The 25,784-nt window shown below is 35.5% G+C and overlaps 1 protein-coding gene across 1 annotated transcript in view; it reads right to left on the bottom strand.

Moving 5' to 3' along the window:
- Positions 1 to 25,784, bottom strand: part of PARP8 (poly(ADP-ribose) polymerase family member 8) — a 182,310-nt gene that overhangs the window by 54,482 nt on the left and 102,044 nt on the right. Inside the window, exons 6-10 of the mRNA XM_030881971.3 lie at positions 25,171 to 25,241; positions 23,612 to 23,689; positions 22,020 to 22,114; positions 12,749 to 12,809; positions 12,221 to 12,311 (exon numbers count right to left, since the gene is read on the bottom strand). Of these exons, the coding sequence (XP_030737831.2) occupies positions 12,221 to 12,311; positions 12,749 to 12,809; positions 22,020 to 22,114; positions 23,612 to 23,689; positions 25,171 to 25,241 (396 nt within the window). The remainder of the gene's footprint in view (positions 1 to 12,220; positions 12,312 to 12,748; positions 12,810 to 22,019; positions 22,115 to 23,611; positions 23,690 to 25,170; positions 25,242 to 25,784) is intronic.

Genomic DNA, 25,784 nt, shown 5'->3' with positions numbered 1-25,784 from the left:
TATATTACTATGTATATGTAATATATATGTATATACATACATACACATTTTAAAATAGTCTACACACAATCCTACACATGGCTATTTATGCTTTATAGAGAGATTTTGGAGATCATTCTAGGTTAGTATATATTATATATACTAATGTATAATATACGTATATGTAAATGCACAATATATATAATAATGAAGAATGATCTCCAAAAATATATATTAAGTGTAAATAGCCATGTGTAGGATAGTTTGCACACTATGCCTTAGGTGGAAGAGAGACATGTTGGTATACACACAGACATTTTTTAAAGAATAAAACAATGGAGGATGACAGTAGGCATAGGATACTCACTTTTCACTGCACACCCTCTTGTGTGCTTCATATTTTTATCAGATACATATATTTCTCTAAGTTAATAACTATGCTGCTTATGAAACTGATAACCTCCCAAAGAGTCACTCACCATTCATTATTCACTGGTTTAAAGGGTATTTATTGTTTTCTCACTGTGTCAGCCACTATAGATAGAATAGCAAAAAACACACACCGATATCCCTGCTCTCATGAGCCTTAGTAAAGAGAAGGAGACAGACAAAAAATATATAAGAAAATAGATTAAATGTCACGTGGTGATAAAGGCTCTGGATAAAAATACAGAAAAGGGTGGGGGGGCTGAAGGTTATGTGGGCATAAACAGACTTCAACATCAGATAATATGGCATGAAGAAAAGGATCCCAGCCAGAGGAAACACAGGGCAGTACCCCTGAGCAAGAAATGTGCTTCAGTATTCTAGGACCAGCAGGGAGAGCTGGAGAGGAGTGAACAAGGTATCTCATTAGGAGATGAGATGAGAAAAGGACCACAAACAGTGTAGGTTCCCTGTAAAGAGCAAGGATAGAAATAGGAAAATCAGTCTGGAACTCATTACAGTAATTAAGGGAAGAGTACAGTGGCTTGGATTAGCAGAGATGGTGAACATTTTGGATTCACACTCTCTGGGAGAGCTGACAGATTTTGCTGATGGACTGAATTTAAAGTGTCAGAAAAAGAAAGGAGTCAGGGATGAATCAAAGGATTTTTGGCCTGAGCAACCAGAAGGATGAAACGTACCAATTCCTGGTACGTGAAAGACTGCAAGAGAATCAGGTTTGGAGCAGCGGGGAAGACTGCCAACTTGACTCTGGCTATTGTAAATTTGAGATGCTTATTTGTCACTCAAGTGGAAAAGTTAAGTAGGCAACTGGATAAAGAAATCCAGTGTTTACGCATTTCGGATGAGAGGAATGTGCTAAAGACATAAATGTGGGGGGAATTCCCTGGCGGTCCAGTGGTTAGGACTCCGAGCTCTCACTGCCGAGGGTCCGGGTTCAACCCCTGGTAGGGGAACTAAGATCCCACCAGTCCCACAGCACAGACAAAAAAAAAAAAAAGACTTACATGTGGAAGAGCAAAAATACATATGTACTTAAAGGCACGAGGCTGGATGAGAAACGAGTGAGTGTAGATGGCGGAGAGAAGTCTAAGGATTCAGCCTGAGCCATTCAGTATGTAGAGGCTCAGCAAACAAGGCTGAAGAGGAATGGCTGGGAGGGTGGAAGATTCCAGAATTAATATGTTAATCTGGACATATATTCAAAAAAAATTTCCAAGGAGGGGGTAAACAACTGTTATCAAATGCTGCTAAGTTAATTAAGATGAGGATTCAAAATTGGTCATGGGGTCATTAAGCAATATTCTAGTCACTGGTGACATTGACAAGAGCAGCGTTTGTGAAATGATGCATCCAAAGCACATCTACAGTGTATTCAAGGAGAAAAAAAGAGGAAAGAAAATGAAGGAAGCTAGAGGGCAGACAGCAGAAGCAAGAAGAACTACAATCCTGCAGCCTGTGGAATGAAAATGACATTCACAGAAAGACAGACCAAATGAAAAGGCAGAGGACTATGTACCAGATGAAGGAAGAAGATAAAACCCCAGAAAAACAACTAATATATATGCTGTCTACAAGAGACCCACTTCAAACCTAGGAACACATACAGACTGAAAGTGAGGGGATGGAAAAAGATATACCATGCAAATGGAAATCAAAAGAAAGCTGGAGTAGCAATACTCATATCAGATAAAAGAGACTTCAAAATAAAGAATGTTACAGGAGACAAGGAAGGACACTACATAATAATCAAGGGATCAATCCAAGAAGAAGATACAGCAATTATAAATATATATGCACCCAATATAGGAGCACCTCAATACATAAGGCAAATGCAAAAAGCTATAAAAGAGGAAATCGACAGTAACACAATAATAGTGGGGGACTTTAACACCTCACTTACACCAATGAACAGATCATCCAGAAAGAAAATTAACAAGAAAACACAAGCTTTAAATGACACAATAGAACAGATAGATTTAATTGATATTTATAGGACATTCTATCCAAAACCAGCAGATTACATTTTCTTCTCAAGTGCGCAAGGAACATTCTCCAGGACAGATCACATCTTGGGTCACAAATCAAACCTTGGTAAACTTCAGAAAACTGAAATCAGGGCTTCCCTGGTGGCGCAGTGGTTGAGAGTCCACCTGCCGATGCAGGGGACGCAGGTTCATGCCCCGGTCCAGGAAGATCCCACATGCAGCAGAGTGGCTGGGCCCGTGAGCCATGGCCGCTAAGCCTGCACGTCCAGAGCCTGTGCTACGCAACGGGAGAGGCCACAACAGTGAGAGGCCCACATACAGCAAAAAAAAAAAAGAAAGAAAACTGAAATCATATCAAGCATCTTTTCTGACCACAACGCTATGAGATTAGAAATAAATTACAGGGAAAAAAACACAAACACATGAAGGCTAAACAATACGTTACTAACTAACCAAAACATCACTGAAGAAAAAAAAGAGGAAATCAAAAAAAACCTAGAGAAAAATGACAACAAAACACGACAATCCAAAATCTATGGGATGCAGCAAAGCAGTTGTAAGAGGGAAGTTTAGAACAATATAAGCCTACCTCAAGAAACAACAAAAATCTCAAATAAACAATCTAACCTTACATCTCACCTAAAGGAACCAGAGAAAGAAGAAGAAACAAAACCCAAAGTTAGTAGAAGGAAAGAAACCATAAAGATCAGAGCAGAAATAAATGAAATAGAAACAAAGAAAATAATAGCAAAGATCAATAAAACTAAAAGCTGGTTCTTTGAGAAGATAAACAAAATTGATAAACCTTTAGCCAGATTCATCGAGAAAAAGAGGGAGAGGACTCAAATCAATAAAATTTGAAATGAAAAAGGAGAAGTTACAACGGACACAGGAGAAATACAAAGCTCATAAAAGACTACTACAAGAAACTCTATGCCAATAAAACGTACAACCTGGAAGAAACAGACAAATTCATCGGAAGGTATAACCTTCCAAGACTGAAGCAGGAAGAAATAGAAAATATGAACAGACCAGTCACAAGTAATGAAATTGAAACTGTGATTAAAAATCTTCCAGCAAACAAAAGTCCAGGACCAGATGGCTTCACAGGTGAATTCTATCAAACATTTAGAGAAGAGCTAACACCCATCCTTCTCAAACTCTTCCAAAAATTGCAGAGGAAGGAATATTCCCAAACTCATTCTACGAGGCTACCATCACCCTGATACCAAAACCAGACAAAGATACTACAAAAAAAGGAAATTACAGACCAGTATCACTGATGAATATAGATGGAAAAATCCTCAACAAAATACTAGCAAACAGAATCCAACACACATTAAAAGGACCATACACCATGATCAAGTGGTATTTATCCCAGGGATGCAAGGATTCTTCAATATACACAAATCAATCAGTGTGATACACTATACTAACAAATTGAAGAATAAAAACCATATGATCATCTCAATAGATGCAGTAAAACCTTTTGACAAAATTCAACACCATTTATCATAAAAACTCTCCAGAAAGTGGGCACGGAGGGAACCTACCTCAACATAATAAAGGCCATATACGACAAACCTACAGCAAACATCATTCTCAATGGTGAAAAACTGAAAGCATTTCCTCTAAGATCAGGAACAAGACAAGGTTGCCCACTCTTGTCACTATTATTCAACATAGTTTTGGAAGTCCCAGCCACGGCAATCAGAGAAGAATAATAAACAAAATGAATACAAATTGGAAAAGAAGAAGTAAAATTGTCCCTGTTTGCAGATGACATGACAGTATATACAGATAATCCTAAAGATGCTACCAGAAAACTGCTAGCGCTAATCAATGAATTTGGTAAAGTTGCATGATACAAAATTAATGCACAGAAATCTCTTGCATTCCTATACACTAACAATGAAAGATCAGAAAGAGAAATTAAGGAAACACTCCCATTCACCACTGCAACAAAAAGAATAAAATACCTAGGAATAAACCTATCTAAGGAGGTAAAAGACCTCTACTCAGAAAACTATAAGACACTGATGAAAGAAATCAAAGATGACACAACCAGATGAAGAGGTATACCATGTTTTTGGGTTGGAAGAATCAATATTGTGAAAATGACTAAACTACCCAAAGCAATCTACAGATTCAGTGCAATCCCTATTAAATTACCAATGGCATTTTTTACAGAACTAGAACAAAAATCTTAAAATTTGTATGGAGACACAAAGACCCCAAATAGCCAAAGCAATCCTGAGAGGAAAAAAAGGAGCTGGAGGAATCAGACTCCCTGACTTCAGTCTATACTACAAAGCTACAGTAATCAAGACAATATGGTACTGGCACAAAAACAGAAATATAGATCAATGGAACAGGACAGAAGGCCTAGAGTTAAACCCATGCACCCATGGTCAACTAATCTATGACAAAGGAGGCAAGGATATGCAATGGAGAAAAGAAAATCTCTTCAATAAGTGGTGCTGGGAAAACTGGACAGCTACATGTAAAAGAGTGAAATTAGTACACTCCCTAACACCATACACAAAAATAAACTCAAAATGGATTAAAGACCTAAATGTAAAACCAGACACTATAAAACTCATAGAGGAAAACATAGGAAGAGCACTCTTTGACATAAATCACAGCAAGATCTTTTTTGACCCACCTCCTAGAGTAATGGCAATAAAAACAAAAATAAACAAATGGGACCTAATGAAACTTAAAAGCTTTTGCACAGCAAAGGAAACTATAAACAAGACATAAAGACAACCCTCAGAATGGGAGAAAATATTTGCAAATGAATCAAAAGACAAAGGATTAATCTCCAAAATATATAAACAGCTCATGCAGATCAATATTAAAAAAACAAACAACCCAATTGAAAAATGGTCAGGGGCTTCCCTGGTGGCGCAGTGGTTGAGAGTCCGCCTGCCGATGCAGGGGACGCGGGTTCGTGCCCCGGTCTGGGAAGATCCCACATACCACGGAGCGGCTGGGCCCGTGAGCCATGGCCGCTGAGCCTGCGCGTCCGGAGCCTGTGCTCCGCAACGGGAGAGGCCACAACAGTGAGAGGCCCGCGTACCGCAAGGAAAAAAAAAAAAAAAGAAGAAAAATGGTCAGAAGACCTAAATAGACATTTCTCCAAGGAAGACATACAGATGGCCAAGAGGCACATGAAAAGCTGCTCAACATCACTAATGATTAGAGAAATGCAAATCAAAACTACGATGAGGTATCACCTCACACTGGTTAGAATGGGCATCATCAGAAAATCTACAAACAACAAATGCTGGAGAGGGTGTGGAGAAAAGGGAACCCTCTTGCAATGTTGGTGGGAATGTAAATTGATATAGCCACTACAGAGAACAGTATGGAGGGTCCTTAAAAAACTAAAAATAGAATTACCATGTGACCCAGCAATCCCTCTACTGGGCATATACCCAGAGAAAACCATAATTCAAAAAGACACATGCACCCCAATGTTCACTGCAGCACTATTTACAGTAGCCAGGTCATGGAAGCAACCTAAATGCCCATCAACAGACAAATGGATAAAGCAGATGTGGTACATATATACAATGGAATATTACTCAGCCATAAGAAGGAACGAATTTGTAGAGATGTGGATCGACCTAGAGACTGTCATACAGAGTGAAGTAAGTCAGAAAGAGGAAAACAATACCATATTTAATGCATATATGTGGAATCTAGAAAAATGGTACAGGTGAACCGGTTTGCAAGGCAGAAATAGAGACACAGATGTAGGGAACAAATGTATGGACACTAAGCAGGGGAAAGCAGCAGGGAGGTGGTGGTAGTCAGATGAATTGGGAGATTGGGATTGACATATACACACTAATATGTATAAAATAGATAACTAATAGGAACCTGCTGTAGACAAAATAAATAGAATTAAAAAAAAACTGAAGTAAGCTAATAGAGACAACTCTAATGAAGATATTTAACAGGCATGGGAAGCAGAGTGTTAGGGACTAAGTTAAGAGTGATCTGAGGTCTAAAGGTGTTTGTTTTAAAGATGAGAGGAATTTTTTTTTTTTTTTCCTGAAGGAAATCTTTTAGAAGAAAGAGACATGAACAGTACAAGAAGGAGAGAGAGAACTGCTGGAAGGGTATCTTAATTAGGTGAAAGGAGATGGAAGCTAGCATGCAAATGCAAGGATGATATTGCACAGGAGCATCGGTAGCACCATTCATACTAACAGTTGGGATAACTGTTAGTTATTAATAAGACAGAGCAAAGACTGTCTTATTAATAGGACAGTCTCAGACCACACATGCTCCACATAGTAAACCAGACTGGTATCCCCAATTGCCTCACCATCTTGGCCATTAGTCTGAGATACAAACACTCCACTGATCAAAGAAAATGGGTGTTATATCACCCATCAGTTTCTTTCCTGAAAACATTCTAATCCTTAACATAGAGAGTACATCACTCCAATCCCATGTGTCCCAAACCCAAGGCTATAGAAAAGTGAATAAAAAATCCCAACTTGAAAACTCAGGGGAATTATTTTTTAAAGAAAAAGATGACAAAACTAGAACACAGTGTGCTCTCTCTAAGATTTAAGAAGACACAGTTTCTTCTCAGGCAGATGGGAAAAGTAACTGGGAAGATGGAGGCAAAGAAGCAAAAAGGACCTGGTTTAAAAAAATGCAGAAAAATCCAAAACACACTAGAACTGAAATCTTCACTGAAGAAAACTGTATAAGACACATATAGAGAGAAAGAAGAGATATAATAGACACAACTGTTTATCCAGAATATACTAATTATCCTATAAATTAATAATACAAAGGCCAAAACTTATTCATACTATGAATGACTAGAAAATAAATGTCACCAACATTGACTCAATTAGTAGTATAAGATCTGAATGACCCCAAATTTTGGAATACACTGAAAGAGCTAACAAGATGTTACTTCTAAAAATATTCCAAAATTCCAGTGACAAAATTCTTATTACTATTAAAATTAATGCAATTAATTATTGTAATTTATTGTATTTAATGTATTCATATAAGATGTTAGTAATCAGTGAAATTAGATGTAGAGTGTATGAGGACTCTGTACTACCTCTGCAATTTTTCTGTAAACCTAAAAATGTTTTAGATTAATTTTTTTTAATGTTTGTAAAGGTAATAGATTTTTTTTTAAAGTACAGCAATTTATTAAACAAATACCTTTTATTTTTCTGATTTTTGCCCTGGAACAGGAAGAAATACCAAAAACATTTCAATGCTGAGGACTAAAACTCCAAATTGCAATGTACAAGATGGTTGGTGAGAAGTAAACAAAAGTAATTGTATGCCATCATACGAAAAGCAAGTCACATACAGAATAAAATTTGTTCCTGTACTATATCTACTAAGTTAAATCATGATGCTAATAATGATCAAATTACTACTAAGTATTTTCTTAGAATATATTATATGTATAGGAGTATATTCTAGTTCCTGACTGGGTTCACAAGAAATATAAAACCTAGGTCTACTATATATTCTTTTCTTCCTTCCAAGTGAGAGAGTGGCATGGACATATATATATACACTACCAAATGCAAAATAGATAGCTAGTGGGAAGCAACCGCATAGCATAGGGAGATCAGCTCAGTGCTTAGTGACCACCTAGAGGGGTGGGATAGGGAGGGTGGGAGGGAGACACAAGAGGGAGGGGATATGGGGATATATGTATATGTATAGCTGATGCACTTTGTTATACAGCAGAAACTAACACAACACTGTAAAGCAATTATACTCCAATAAAGATGCTAAAAAAAAAAAAGAACACATGGTGTTATGGGGATGGATGGTGGTGATGGCTGCCCAACAATGTGAAAGTATTTAATACCACTGAACTGTGCACTTAAAAATGGTACATTTTATATTATGTTTACCACAATTTAAAAAAGGAAGGTAATAGATTTTTGATAGCCAAAACAATCAGTTAGAAAATAAACTGGGATATAAAAGTGCCATTAAGCAAACAAGTAGTACACAAATATTCAGGAATAAATTTAGCTAAAATCAGTCATTTAAGGCAAAACCAAAACCAAAAAACACAGAACTGTACAACATTTAAAAGTAGAATCTACAAATATATGCTTCTTTATAGGAAAAGTAGTAAATATTATAGAAATGTCTATTCTTCCAAAATTAAAAGTTTACCTCAACCAAACTCCCCACAGCATTCAGTTTTGGGGGCAATAGAATGAGAAAGATATACTAGTAAAATATTTTCTGTTTTACAAAAGGTAGAAGTTGTTCAATTTTTCCTTGTCTCATAATTTAGGTTGGGAAGGCAATAAGTGAGGGTCGCTCAAGATATGTGGAAATTAGTCCCACACTGTGATCGTGTAAATGTACAGGTATCAATAATGAGAGGATCTGCACAGGCAAACATTTTTAATAACATCAGCTATTTATCACTTTAAACTAAAAGCAGCCCTGTCCTTGAGATCATAAACTAGACTTATATACCAGCAATTCTGGAAAAAATACATAGTACCATAAGAATCATAACAACCTTGTCTTTTTAAAGTATATTTCCCCATGTACAATAAAAATAATCTTTATTTTTAACTTCAAATTGGATAAGGAGGTATATTTCTTCAATTCTTATCAGAACTAACTCTAGAGTACAGTAAATGAGTAAATGTGGAATTCTCTTTTTGTTTTAAAGAAGTTTTAATATTTTATTTATTTTTATTTTTTGGCCGTGTACCATGTGGGATCTTTTAGTTCCCCGACCAGGGATCGAACCCGCACTCCCTGCACTGGAAGCGTGGAGTCTTAACCACTGGACCGCCAGGGAAGTCCCTGGAATTCTCTTTCTTTACTATCCCTTTTTTTTCCCCACACTGTCTCTGTATTTCCTGTTTTCATTATAAAGAGTCTTTACTCTTCTTATCGGAAGAAATTATACACAAATCACACTAATTTCTGAAAGAAGTGCATTTCGACACTGCTTGAATTCTGAGGAAAACAAAACTCACATCTATAGGAACAAAATTATAATTCTTGGACAATTATTGATTTTGTGAACAAAATTCAAAATGATGCATAAATAAAATGAAAGCAATTGATAATAAAGGGGAAAATATGGTATCAGCAGAGATTGTAGTAAAATTAAAAATAGGGGAACATTAAATCAAAGACTAAATTATGAAAAAAATTCACTCAATGGAGTAGAAGACAAATGAAAAAAACTTAGAAAATCAGAGGTGACGGATGAAAGACTAAGAGAAATGATAAACAGCATGGAGGATACGGGAATTAGATCCAATCTACATATATTGGGGCGAGCAGATAAAGAAGGTAAGCATACCAATCAAAAATAAATATATAAAGAGTAGTATCAAGGAGAAAGAGAAAAAAATACCTCGATAAGTACACATAACAAAACATAAAAAAAACCAAGATAGATTTCTTACAAATGAACAAAGTGAAACACTTCAGACACAGACTAGCAGAAGTTTTTAAAGCACTTTTGCCTCTTTGGGGAGAACTGTTATGAGCCCATAAATTTATAGTTGGTCAAGTTTGTCTCGTTCACAAAACAAAGAGTCATTCTTAGGTATGAAAAATGAAGCATAACCCGCACGTTTCTTTGGTTTACAAACTAGTAAACATGTAAATCAACTAACAAAGATGAAAAAATAAGAAATTACAGATGAATTGTGATACTAAATAAATAGTATTGAGCAATAAAATGATCTAAACGTGAATTAAAATATAACTGTTGAAATATAAAACCATGCAAATGTGACAAATCTTCAAAGAGATACTGTGAATGGAAAATCTCTGCCTAAAATTCAAGATTACATAAACACGTGAGTAACAGTGGTAAGATTACATAAAAGCATGCCACATCGTCATCTTGCACAGATGGAATTGGGGTGAGTAGAGATTATATGACCCAATTTTCTTCCTAACCCCATTAATTAAAAAAAAAGTTCAGACATGAGGGGTTCTTTTGCTTTTAACCACCATCAGAATAAAACAGAATAAGTACATTTCAAATCACTAAAGAAAGAAAAATATTAGCGACACAGCAGAATAAGTGGGAAAACAGCAAAAACACATACACCTATAGGCTGGAATATTGTGCAGATACTACAAGTCATTCCATTTTAGAATATTTAACGACTGGAGGACAGGCTCATGACATAACATTAAGGCACACAGATATCTATACAATTTGATATCAACTTTATGAAAATAAACCACATGTGCACAGAAAACAGAAACAACACCAACCGATTTACAGGTTTCTCAGTATAGAGGGATTACGAGGAATTATTTTTCTTCTTTATTACATTTCTATATATTTGAAGTAATCAAAATAAAGATATGTAACATCTATTTGTCTTTGCCTAGCATTAAATCACATCAGTTACTATGTGTTACTGTATGTTGATTATTTAAGTAGAATACATTATCCAAAAATTAAAAAATGGTGACAACAGAGACATTTTCAAAATGAGAGACTTTCCTATATATTTCATGAACTTGAAAGGGCAAATATTTTTCTTATGTGAAAACTAACAGTAGATATAAGTTCCATGATATGCCTAAAGAGAAATGTGCAGAGACCACGGTAATGTGTGCACGGCAGATCAAAAATGGCCACAATTTCGAGAGGTGCCGTCTATGTCCCTATCCCTTTATTCTGGGTGGGTCCATTGACAATTTTGATCAACAGAATACAGTGAAAGAGCCGTTGAGCCTTTTAACACACCCTGTGTCTTGGAACACTTGCTTTCGGATCCCTGTCACCATACTACAAGAAGCCCAAACCACACGAAGAAGCCTTGTGTAAGGAGACACTCTAGTTAATAGCCCCAGCTGAGCCCTGCGTGGTCCCGAAATGACACCTGTATCAATTGCTAGCCATCTGAAATCCAACCATCTTGAGCATCCAACTAGTGGAGCCATTAATGACATAAACCCCGCCCACCACCTGACTGCAAAGGCACGGGAGACCCCAGGCAGGAGCTGCCCAGTTGAGCCCCAAAGAATGGTGAGAGAGAAGTTGTTTTAAGCCACTTCGTTTTAAAGTGGTTTGTTCTGCAGCAGTAGATAACTGCAATAATATGAATAGATGCAGTTGTGTGTGTGTGTGTGTGTGTGTGTGTGTGTGTATATGAGAGAGAGAGAGAGAGAGAGAGAGAGAGAGAGAGAAGAGAGAGAGAGGGAGGGAGAGAGAGAGAGAGAGAGAGAGAGAGTATTAGTAGGCAGAGAAAACATTTAAATCCAGTAAGTCTTGGCAAGATTTATAATAGGGTCCTGTGTTATAAACAACTATTCCTTGAGATAAAGCAAAATCACCCTTTCAGGTATTGGAAAACAAAAATATTATTATGATCTCCATTTTCAAAAACAGAAATATGTTACACTTAGGTTAAATTCATCAGTAATCAAAGGTGAGATAAGTAAACATTAAAATTAAATCTCAGGTTGAGAGACAGAAATAATTAAACTTAAGAGCAACCCTAAGTATACTTACTGAGAATCTATTATATGCAAAATTCTCTTTTAGGTTTTATTGTGTTTGTTTCACAGCAACTTGTCAACTTCTGAAAACTATAAAACTAAATGTTATATGTTTCTGCTTCCAATAGTTATATTGGTCATAGAGCACCTCTGTTAGGATGCAAGTATATTTAAGTATCATTATGAAGATAGCTGCATTTATGTTCAGAATTACCAAATGAACAGTCATTTTACATAATGCACAATGCACAACTAATGAACATTCAAAATAATAGAGAAATAAAACTAACCTGGGCCATTTAAATACTGTGTAAGCGAACAGTGTAGTCGGACAATTATAGGTTCTGTTCGAATCACTTCCCATGCCACAGCAATCTCCTCCTGTGCAAATATTTGAAAGATGAATTAGTCATCTTTTAGAGTTCTTGATGTTTTTTCCAGATAAAATTTTTTAAACTTATTTTAAATCATTAAGGCCTATAAATTATTTCAAAACCTATTCGCTTGTGAAAAGAAAGCCAAGGTACTCTTAATTCTTGCCTTCTAAATCTGAAAATTAAAGTGAAAACTTAAGAAATAATGATATACTACAAGCCCATAAGTTTCAGAATATATTACAAGAACTGATGGAAAAAATATATATGTATATAAAATCTCTGCTTTTTTGACAAGTCATAGCATTTCTTCATAAGTCACTTTGACAAAGTCATTATGTTACTTATAGTATTATGTACAAGAGAAACTAAAATTAACTTTCTTCCAAGAATAAAAGTGTGTTTTTTAAATGTACCAATCATATTGCTTCAATTGATACTTACATCAAGAAAGCTAACATCAATATGCAGATCAATATCTACATCATCAATGGCTCCATATTCCCTGAAAGCAAAGATTAACATTATTTTTTTCATTTTGCTTAAAAGATAGCGTCCTAGCTTATTTTAAATTAAAATTTGATCATGAATTTTCATCTCTGATTTCCACAGATAGCTCAGAAATGACTGTGGACATGAATTAACTAACTCAATTTAGTTGGATTGTGGTCTTATGTGACCTCTTTATACCATACAGATATCTTTCCATCTTCATGTTCAGGCAAACGCATACATAAATTCAAGACTTATTTGGTTCATAGTTTCAAACATTCCCAGTTCTCTGTGACAAATTAAACAATCTTCTTATGTGACCACTCGCTTTTCACTGTACTCTGAAGATGAAGAGCTGCCTCTAAGGACAAGAAAGGAGTTTCTGACACAAGGAAGGGGTGGAGGGATAAGTGACTGCCACAATAAAGTGCCCATAAATTTTCCTGTCACATTAGACGGTGGTTCTGAAACTGGTCCAGGTGTTCTGCCACTTAAATGTCACTATGTTTTGACAGCCAGCTCTAAAGGTCTGATGTATCAAAATTAAAACAAGTAACAACAGTATATTCCACATAAAGACATGATGGAGACCAACTTTTCTCCAGCAAACATAGTGCCACAAACTAGCATATAGTTAACAAAGATCATAAAAACAGCAATTTTTATATTCTCCATACACACATCCCTATTTTCGATATTGTAATAAATTTCTTAAGTTACAAATACAAATCATAGTGAGGGAGAAAACTACAGAGATAACAGAAATTATAAAAGTTAATGGACAATATTTATTGAGCACTTTCATGCCAGAAATCGTTCTAAGGATTTTGCATACCTGCGATCATAGTGCCCTATAGGTACTACTACTATTTCCAATTTATATGTCCATTAACTGAGGCTCAGAGTAATAAAGTAACTCACCTGTCATCACTCTGTAGCAGAGCTGGGATGTGAATACACGTATCCTATTTACTTATGCAAGTGCTTAGCCGATTCGATATTCAATAAACTATCACTTATCACTTTGTGTTGGAAACCAGGTCAAACATTAATGGATGATCTCATTAGGTCCTCATTATAGCCTTCTGACAGGGATGCTATAATTATCCTCATTCGCAAATGAGGAAACTGAGGTTTAGGAAAGCGAAACAAGTTGTCAAAGGGCAGATAAGAAGTCAGTGGGAAGCCAGGCATTGAACTCACGTTCAACTTCAAAATTGTACAGTACAGTATCTGGCACATAGTAGGTACTCAATGAAGATTTCTGTGTATGATATATGCAAATAATGCTAACAGAGTACAAAACTATGGCACTTTTATAGGGTTTAGAGAAGGCATTTTTAATGATTAAATGGCTTTATGTAATTTGATGAATAAAGGAATCTAGAGAGTCCTTTTGCTTTTTGATATCAATGACCAAAAACATGCAGCATGTTAGAAAATAATAACTCAGCCTCTATGCTTTCTCCTTCCTCTCCTTAGAAATATATCAAAACACTGAGCACATTTTCACTATTTATGAAATTACTTTTTTTTTTTCATGGTCATATTTTTAAAGGTTACATAAAGAAGAAAAGGGATAAAATTATTCGCATAGGAATTCTTTAATTGCCTGCGTCAAAACATCTGTGCTATTCATAAAGGATAAAAACCTTTATAACCCTTTACAAATATAGACATATATGCAAATTTAGATACAAAAGTATGCCAACTTAGTTATGAAATTATACAGAAACTAAGACAAGAAGAAGGACCAAGCACAAGAACCATTTCTTTTATGCCTCTACTTCAGGGTTCAGAAAACTTTTCCTATAAAGGTCAAAAGAGTAAATATTTTAGGTTTTTCAGGCCACATAGAGTCTCTGCTGCATATTTCTCTTAAGAAGTCAAATAACCTACAGCCAGGCATGTTAAAAGAGAGCCATTAAATACAATGATGAGGAGAGATCACTAACGATGTGCAAAAGACATTTTGGTGAGACAAAGAGGCCTTGACAACAACCATTCCCAAGAAAATTATAACAAATGCGTGCAAACTTTTACCTAGAAGGATGTATGTAAGAGTAGAAATTAGGAAAAAAAAAGAATATTGAATAATAAGGATATAAATGATGGCACGTTAATATAATCTTTTAAAATCACCCATTATTAAAAATATTGATATAAAAACATTTAGTATCCTGAGGGAAATGTTCCAAATATACTGTTCACTGAGCAAGCAGATTACCAAAACACTATGGAAACTAAAACACTTTATTTAGATAAAATAGAAGTAGGAAAACCAAAAAAGTATAAAGAGTACTTATATATTAACTATAGGTTGTGGATAAAATTTATTTTATTAAAAAATCTTATGTATTTTCTAAAAATATCTACTTTTTCTGATTACAATGGTAATATAGACTCATTATATAAAATGTGAGAAAGAGAAAAACAGACAATAGATAACTTGTAACACGGTCACTCAGAGACAATTCTTTTTGCTTATATCTCACTCCAGTCTCTTTCATATATTAATATATCATGTAATACACATGATTATTATTAAGGGTAATAAGGTATGTAAAGATTTTTGTCCTGCTCTTTCACTTTTTCTATAATGAGTATTTTTTATATTGTGGAACATTCTTCAAAACCATAAATTTCAATGTCTGTATTTATATGAATAAAATGATGTAATACAACATTAGGTTGCTTTCAACTTTTTTACACTATAAATATTGATAAATAGCTCTCTGGGTAAAAATCGATGTGCAGCTGTCTTCCCAGAGAATAATTTCTAGAATTACTGAGTAAAATAAATAGTATAACTATATTTGGGAGTCTTAATATATACTGTTTAGTTACTATTTTAAAAGGTTAAAACAACTTATAATGGCACCAGCGAGGATCCCCCAGTGACCATTTTCCACATGCTCATCATCGCCAGGCATTTTTTTCTCCCATCTTTGCCAATTTCAGAGGCGAGAATAATTTTGGATTTATTTATGAATGCAAGACTTGGGTATGTTTAGAGGCAGAGAAAAAGGAATCAGAGATAACAAAAGTCAGCACAAACCTTACCCACAGCTGTTTTCTTCAAAAATAGATTTCCAGATCATTTCAACGGAATTTATCATAACGTTATGATCAGAATGTGATATACGTTCCTTATAAAACCTTTAATATGTGAATTCTGAAGTATTCCTTATATGATTTCTTCAGCACTTTTCTGGTTAAAAGTTAGTATTTTCCCAGTTACCAATACTATCAATTTCTTTCCAAAAAGGAAAGGGTTACAAGTGTTCTTCTTCACCACAGCAGAGCATAAATACAGAATTTTAAGGAGGCAGAGGCATTAAAGGTTTGCAATTAACTGGATTCTGCAGGTATAGATCTGTAAATAGTTACACTTTTGTTTTTATGCCACACTTCAAAGAACTCACAACAACACTGTGTATATGCAAACCAATTTCCCTTGTGATGCCCTTTTTATATATTGCCAGTAATTTCACGTTTCCCACTGCGAGATTACAAAGCGTGATTACAGTCTGTCCAGATGCAGCGGCCCAGTCATCAGGATTGCTTCTGTATCTGAGTATCTTTCAGTAGCCCTAGATCTCCTGAATAGCAAACGCAGAATCAAGGCGAATTTTTGAAATACGAATGCAAATTGAACTGTGAATCTCGATATCTGATTGTGTACTGAATGCTGTATCGGGTTTATAATAATTCAAAACAATTCCGTGCACTGCCTATATTTATTCACTATGAAAAGATCACATCAAATTGAACTTGAATACTTTTTTAAGAGAAGGGAGACTACACAGAAATGATCTGATGCAGTTGTTTCACTCTGGGACTGAGGGCTTGAGAAGAACTGCTCCACAAATTTCTTTCCAGCATCTGAGTTATTAGTCTTTGAATTGACATATCTTGAAATCCAGCCATCTGATTTGGACTACTTGCATGTGACCTAGTTCATTTAAGAACATATGTATGAAATATATTTTTCTATGAACATGCATTGTTGAGGGCACTATATGTTAGAATTCTTAGCAATTCATTCTCCTGTTTTTTTAGTGGAACTAATCAAGACAACATCCTCATTAATGATACCACATACATACTTACAATATATTAAATGTTAGACCATCTATGTTGGTCCTCCTTCCTCTATAAAACCACAGCTTATTTATTATACTGTTGTGATGTTTTATAATACTATCTGACCAAAATTAGCAGGACTGTGCTGGTTATAAAAATATATTTTAGACAGATAGCCTTCCCTCATCAACTGTCAAGGAAATTATATGCGTACACACACATACATGAAACTCTATCACAAGTTCTTGGGAAATAAATCTCTATTGCTATTTAGTTATTTCTGCTTTCAACAATTAGTCAGTTATATTTGGAGAAGAAATACATTTTGTGAAGAAACATACACCTTCCTATGACATCTGAAACTCAACAGCTTGTGTGTCTATCTCTGCATGCCTACTCAGTGTGTGTTTCATGCTCAGTGTGGGAGAGATGTTTGTGAATGGGCCAAGAAATATGCAAACTTAGTAGTTGGGAAGAAGTCTTGGCAGATTAAAGCATTTGCAAGACTGTATTCATGGTAGCTATAAATTTCTCTAAAGGACAACAGGGCTAAGAAGAATTTAAAAATTAGATCCAGATAAGAAAGGAACCCCATATAAAATAACAGTGTATAAGAGGTACAGTGTAAACACTTGCTACAACTCTGCCCTCCGTTTAAAAGTCCTTGGTTTTGCTTGAGGAAAGCACAGGCATTGGAAGAAGAGGTGACTGTCTGGGATCTCACATTGTGAAGCCTGCATCTAGATTTTATGCCAGTGGTTTTGAAAAATAGTCTCCTGTTTGTTTCTTTCTTCTGTGTGCCTCCTGCCATCACTTTCCCCTGGTTTTCAGTTCAGACTGCTTTTCCATGGGCTCCAGAGGCAGAAGCGGGAGAATCAGTATGCTGCAAAGGACATTACAAACATCCAACCCAAGATCTTTTGACGAATGACATACTTCGGTGTAGGTTAAGTTATGCTGTAGTAACAAACATCCTCAAAGTCTCACTGGTTTAACACACAAAAAAAGGATTTATATCTCACTCACACTACCTGCTTACTATGGAATCAGAGGACTAGAAAGAATGCTATTCATTGTAGTCGTCAAGGGGCCCAGAGTGGTGGAGTACTGAAGATGTGGGAACTCACACACTAGCACTTCGGCTCACATTTCACTGGCCAACACTAGTTGTGTGTCCACTGCTGATATTATAAGATGTAGGGACGGGACTTCCCTGGTGGTGGTGCAGTGGTTAAGAATCCTCCTGCCAATGCAGGGGACATGGGTTTGAGCCCTGGTCCAGGAAGATCCCACATGCTACGGAGCAACTAAGCCCGTGCAAAGCCACAGCTGCTGAGCTTGCACTCTAGAGCCCGTGCGCCACAATTACTGAGCCTGCGTGCCACAACTACCAAAGTCCGCGCACCTAGAGCCCGTGCTCTGCAACAAAAGAAGCCACCGCAAGGAGAAGCCCGCACACCGCAATGAAGAGTAGTCCCTGCTCACCGCAAAAGCCCACGCACATCAATGAAGACCCAACGCAGCGAAAAAATAAATAAATTAATTAATTAAAAAAAAAAAAAGAGATAGGGAAATACAATCCTGCCATCTGCCAGAAGAGGAGAACCAGAGATTTGTTAAGTAGTCCTACTGGCCCACTACTAATGGAAATCCAGAGAAATTAAAGTGGTCCACCCTGACTTATGTGGCTTTTTCTTTCCTTTTCTTTCTTTCTCTCTCGTTCTCTCTCTCTCTCTCTTTTCCATGAGATATATGTTTGGGTGGTGAGCCTGAATACAGTGGTATAGCTTCCTCAAACCTTAAAAAAATCCTCTGCATGCCCTGTCCTCCAAAACATCAACTCCAAAATTACAATCATCCAACCACAAAAAGGGATCAAAACGAATAGTCAAAATCTTGCAATCTTCCAACCTACTTTAACATTAGCCACAATACAAAGATTAGAATATTACTCAGCTGCCTTCAGTTCTTTAAATGGATGATGGATGATCATAAAGCAAAGGATATTTTATTCGGGGTAAAAGTTTGAAACATCATCAGCAAATTATCAGAATCATTTCATTCCCAACCAAGTGAGAATTTTGTGATTTGTAATTCCCTGCTTTCTAAAAATATTAATCTCAAATTGTTTTCAATAGCACTGATCATTTTTTAAATGAATACATGACTATAGGAGTAAATTTATAATAAAAACGTAAAATAACCTCATTTTGTTGCATGGTTCAAGATGAGACACATGCAGACTGATCAGGGGGTTAACCATGCTCCCCCAGAGACCTAACTCACTTTCTGCACAAGAGCCTGTGAATCACAATTGTCATCAGTGTTTCCAAGTACGGTTCAACCCAGCCAGAAGGCTGCTTTTGAATGATTTGGCCAGGTAAAGCTAAAATTACCTACTTAAGTAATAAATTTATCATCAGTCACTTTTTCTATAGCCTCCCTCAACCTACTAAAAGAGAGTTTTGCCTCAATTGAGGCAATCTCTGTTATTTTCTTCTCTTAAAGAGAACTTAGATGTGGTTAGCTGCCTTTCTCATTAGATGTCACGTTAAAAAAAATGACAGCAAATAGCATGTTACGCATATTGAGGTACTTTTGCTCTTCAAACTCCATTAAGTCCTTATGAAACTCAATTAAGTAAAAGAACAGCTAATTAGAACAGTCTGTTTTCAATAGACTTAAAACTTTGCAAAGAAGGTGACTCCAAGATCTTAGGCCTAACTACTCCTTTCTCCCATATGTCCAAGCCACAGTATTTGAGACCAGACAGTAAATTCATTCTTATTTATTTTAAGTAAATCACACTAGTCCTGCTGTGATTTCCCTTTATATCATGAGGCCTCTGGGAGGTTATTTATTCTGGAAACATCCTCTGTAGTTAGAGGAAATCTAGAGCAGGCAAGAACATGGCTTGCATTCATTGAGAGTTAAATTGGACCAAAACTTGTAAGTGAAAGAGGCAAGGGGAAAATAATCAAAACCATTTATGACTTTAGATACTTCACTTGAATGAAATTCCAGATATTTATCTAATTTCAACAGTCCATAAATTATCAATATTTTATTAATAATGGAAGCTACTAATAGAAATTATAAGTATTTACCTTATGATAGTAATATAAGAAATTATCAAATGCTTGCTGAAGAAACAAAAATATTCATATATATATACATATATATGATATGATTGAGGCCTAGATAGCATGAAAATATATGTAAAAAAACTTTATAAAAGCAATCAATGTGTGGTAAAGTGATTCTCTAAACAAAAATACATATTTCAAATGAAAAGCAGCTAAATTCTATGTTGTATTGAATTAATCATATACAGACGTTTTTCTTTTATGGGGGAGAGGGTTAAACTATTGCGATTAAAGTTTTAAGCTTTCAACCAAAGTTTGACTAAAGTTAAAAAAATTAGTCATTGTTTTGGACAATTTATTTATTTATTTAGGCCGAGCCACACAGCTTGTGGGATCTTAGTTCCCCTACCAGGGATCGAACCCAGGTTCTCGGCAGTGAGAGCGCAGAGTCTTAACCACTGGACCGCCAGGGAATCCCTGGACAATTTATTGATAGTCCCTGTTGCCTTCTTCCTTTATTCATTCTATAATACTTATGGAATCTCCATATTCCTTATCCTGGAGCCAGAGCATAGATCAATTGTGAAATGATCACAGCTAATTCGCCAAAACTTTGGAAATTGCAAAGATTTGCTTTTCCAAGTATAATCCCAATCACCCTCACTCAGTTGTAGCCTAATATCCCTCCATGAGCAGGAGGGAGAGGGTCCGGGTGTACGATCCCGGCTTATTTAGGCCACAGGTGGTTGTAAGTTTCTGCAGGTAAAATGAAACAGTTAGCAATTATAAATTACAGCTGTGTTATACTCCCTTAAGTATTCGTTTGCTCTCTCAAAATCTGCATATGTTCACTGAAAAGAATATAACCAGATAATACGAACATTTTTCACAGACGTTCCACTGAAAACAGTCAAGAAGCCCCCAGCTTATATTTCATATGTGCCCTGTGCTAGGCTAAGTACTGGAGTACAAGCGGGATTGAAAACCAAACCAACACAAAATAAAGGCAAATAACAAAAAAGTGTGCTGCCCCAGCACTCACAGAATTCAGAGTCTAGAGGGGGAGAAGTAAACCCATAACAACAAGACATGAAGAGACTAATAAATGAGATTAAGAGCCAAATGTGATGGGAGTGCATATGGCAGAATAACCAGTCTGCATCAGAGATTCAAGGAAGGCTCAAAGAAAAGCTGACCTTTAGACTGGGGCTTGAAAAAAGAGAGCAACCGGGTTTGAGAGGGAAGCACTGCTTGGGCAAATGGACAAAGTCAAGGGGAAATATAGCACGTTTCGAGAACAGAAACAATCCTGGTTTGGGTGGATGAGGCTGGAACTGAGGTCAGGCTGTGAGAGGAGTCTGGAGACTTGGAGACCACCCTTTAGGAAGATAACAAAAATCTGAAACATCAGATCTGACTCATGGAAGGAAACAAGTATGATGGCAGAAAAGGGTTTTTCTTAAATTAAGGAGAGAAAAGAAAGTCTAAATAGGGATGGTGGGGGTCTTCTGAATGATTAAAGTAATAGAAAATGGCCTGGAAATTTATCACCAAATAATATATTAAGTAACTGCAACAAAAAAAAATAATTATCATTCAAACACACATTGCACAAACTTATGTCTTTTTTTCCTTTCTTTTCTTAGGGGCCAGATTACATATCACAATGTGATTTGGATACCAGCGGTTATGCATTATTGACTTTTATTGTTCACACAAATATGTCCTTAATTTATGATAACAACATGGGCTCAGCTGGCCAAATCTGTTACAGGAATTGATTATGATGCCACTCAAGACTGATATTTTATCAGACTAACTCTCCAAAAATAACTAATTTCTTTAATGAAATCAATGTAATCTTAAACCATGTGTACACACAAAAAAATCATAACCATAAATATGCTATTTTGTGTAAGTAGAAACATAATAGACTCTCATATACTTTCAAATATAATTAAGCCCAAGGATATTTCCACTTAACTCCAACAGAAAATTCCAGTGACTTTCCAAATAATTTTAAATTGTATTCACCGAAGGTATTTATTTACCTGAGAGAAACTGCATGTGGCCCATATATCTCTCTCACTGCCGACAAATCAGCTTCGAGTTGGGGGTGCTTGTGCAGCTCCCCGTCATAGTTCACCTGATGAAAAGGGATAATTTAGAAATGACTTAGGGTAAAGAGAATCAAAAAAATCAAAATACAAACAATCTCTTGGACAGGTGACCCTGTAGTTCTGCCATGGGCATTTTCTCTGTCGCCTTCATGAAAAAAGTATAGACAGTTCAGGGCTTCCCTGGGGGCGCAGTGGTTGGGATTCCGCCTGCCGATGCGGGGGACGCGGGCTCGTGCCCCGGTCCGGGATGATCCCGCATGCTGCGGAGCGGCTGCGCCCGTGGGCCATGGCCGCTGAGCCTGCGCGTCCGGAGCCTGTTACCCCGCAGCGGGAGGGGCCGCAGCGGTGAGAGGCCCGCGTATCGCAAAAAAAAAAAAAGTATAGACAGTTCAGCAATATATTCACTAAAGGCCTTACGCTCACATACATCTAGTATAATTTATTATGCTTAAAAAGTAATATTTGACTACTTTGATATGAAGACAATGCCAATGTTAAAAGGAGTGAAGTGGCAGATAATCTGAAAAACTTCTAGACTGAAAAAAACATTTACTTCCCCCGTAAGAATTAGCAGTGTAAACAAAAATCGAAACTGGAAGAATTATTTTGCAGAATGTTAGAGTGTTATATTGGTTAAAGAATCATTAGGAAAAGTACCCCATTCCTAGTAAGGCATTCTGGAGAGAGGAAATCTAGTTTTATTTATGTCCGTCCATACCTCTACTGCCTTGCATACACTTGATTGACAGATTACTAATTTCTGATTCTGAATGAATAAATTGACTTGCATTCTTTACATAATAATAACTGGCTTTAAAGCATCTCTTTAACATATTACCTTTCCCTTAAACTATCCAAGTTACAGAGCATATTGGATCAAGAAGTTTACAGAAACAGAACAAGACAACTTATATAGCCATATCCTAAAATCAAATGCTCAGTTTAAAATTTTAACATTATTCTGGAAAAATATAATGAATTCTTTCATATATATGCATATGTGGCTATGCTATTTTCATATATATAAATTATGATGTTTCTTCACAACAATTTTTCAACAAACACTTTAGTATAGAAGGAAAAGGAAGATAATGAATACAAATAATGAGGATGCTCGATAATTAGGGCCCATCAGTTTTTATAAAGGTTAATCACCTTCTATTTAAAACTAACAATTCATGCTTTTATTAGTGTCACCATTTCAAAATATTGACTGAGCACAATATGCTTAATAAATGTAAAAGTTAAAAGCATAATAAGATGCTGTCTGCAAAACATCTGTAATGAAGTTAAGACAACTTCAATGTAAATAAATGATTACAGTCAAATAACTGCAAAACTAACCTTAATTTCTGAAAATATATAGAAAATGAGCGACAGACAAATAATAGGAATTTCCTGGTTAGTTACAGAACCCTGAACAACACACAGGTCTTTTAGATGACAAGCACAGATTTCCACTAGAACATGTATGGCTACTGCTGCCTTTGAGAGTGGCTATTTGGAGGAGCTGGTGTGCTTACCTGTCCTCCATAATAAAATTCTTCAGAATCATTATCTCCTTCAGAATCTTCTTCCACTGTACTATTTTGTCTTGACTCCTTAAAATAATAGTAAGAAGGCAATTTTAATGGTCAAACTAGTTTTCCTCCTTCTGAAACTAAAGTAACAAGTGCCCATAATAGGTAGGTCTTATGCATACCACATGGATTTTAAATAAAAGAATTGTTGGTGCAGTACAAACCAAAAACAAAAAGGTAGTAAGAGAATTTTGTGGGTGCATTAAGCTCTATGTACGTTTCACTGGTCTTGAGTTGTACAATTTAATATTTGATGTACATAAAAAGCTACATCAATCAATTACAATTTTGGGTTTGTTCTGATAAAACATCTGAGCAGCTCACACTGATTCAATTTTTTATTAAAAAATTCCTCAGCGTTATTTATCCCAGACTGTTCTCACTTCCACTGCCAACACCACATAATGGTATGAAAGAAAAGGCACTTTGAATCTAATAATATAAAACTCAAATTATGAAAATAAATACAAATCACATTATGAAGAGAACTTTGTAGAAATAATTTTAGATTTCAGATTTCAAAAGAATATTTAATTAAATATGCTTGAAGTTTGAGTTTCTAATTAACTGAACCGTATCTGTTATGTGTCTAAAGTACAAACAACAAAAATTCATCTAAAGTAACTATTCCTATCCCTGACCCTTTTAAAATAATTAAGAGAAAGGTAGCTGCTTTTAGACACAGGAATCTATTAATTCAATGTTTTGTAATTATCCTTAAATTTCTAGATCAAATTTCAAATTACTAAGGCAAACAAAAAACCTAGAAAAGGGAATTTGGGTTTTATAAAATACAAACAGTTTTTGGTTTTAGCAGCAATAATGCTAAATCAGTGATTCTCAGTTTGGCTACTGAAGAGCACTATGAATGGTACAACACTGAGGGGAAGGCAGGGTTGCATTCAGTGGTTTTAAAACCAAAGAATTGTCGGGTCCCACCACATTCATTTTGCTTGTTTAATGTCCCCGTATTTACTTACAGATTGAAGTAAATTTCTTGAAGGTGAGGAAAGGGGATAAGTTTGTTGTTGTTGTTTTAACACTGGCCAAAAATAATAAGACTATACCCAAGCTCTGTGCTCCTTTAGCTAGAAAGATCATCTTTTACAGATGAAATTTTAAGGGTCTGATCAAAACTATGTATACCACATACAGTTAATCTAAACATACAGTTTAGAATAACATACGGTTATTCTAAATATGTTACATAAGCGCTCTTCAATCAACTACATTACTTGATGAAAACACAGAGAACAAGTTAGGTTTTGTATACACTTTATTTAGATTTAAACCAGATGTTCTTTCTATTACTTGAAAGGTAGCTAATTTTAGGCCACCATCTTTCCCATACATAAGTCCCTAAGCCAGAAGCGTGTACTTCATTCACTATATGCAATTTTAACCTAAGTAATGATGATATTAACTACAAATACACAGTAAATTTCAAATATATCTATACTGTTTGAAGAAATATAATAAAACATAAAATGTAATTTACATACCTCCCCATTTTCCTTCTGTAATTTGGATTTTATGGATAAGCAACAGTTAATGTCATTTGTCTTTCTTAATTCTGAAAGTTATAATTAAAGAATCATTTTAGTTTTCAGTATACTATTTACCAAATATTTATAAGTTTCAGTATAAAAACACCCCATAGATGATTCTTTCTTTTGCAAGAGAAATTAAGGGATATTTTGAAATTATATTATGTTGGAGAATTATATTACATACAAACTATTCTGATTTTTCATTGCCCATAAAAATGTGCTCAAACTGAAGTGGCCACAGTACAAATTCCTTCAGTTCTCACTATGTATTTCATGGGATCTACATTGCCTTCAGTATGTTTTTTAAATATTCAGTTTGTCTGGCAGTATCATTATGAATGAAAATATTTTCACAAAAGCAAATATCTGCATAAGGCATTTAAATGGGACTTTTTAAAAGTACTAATTTATGCATTTTTAAAATTGTTGAAAAACAAATTAATGACTTTAAATAGAAAATCTGTATGGAAAACCAGATTTATAGATGCCAAAGATAAATACTATATGGGTTAAAAGAAACCGAAAAACAAAGCTACCTATAATCAAGAAAATATTAACCTGGAATT

The sequence above is a fragment of the Globicephala melas genome, chromosome 3, assembly GCF_963455315.2.
Source record: "Globicephala melas chromosome 3, mGloMel1.2, whole genome shotgun sequence".
NCBI lineage: Eukaryota > Metazoa > Chordata > Mammalia > Artiodactyla > Delphinidae > Globicephala > Globicephala melas.
Note: the sequence above shows the minus strand (reverse complement) of the source record. Positions and strands in the feature narration are given on the sequence as shown.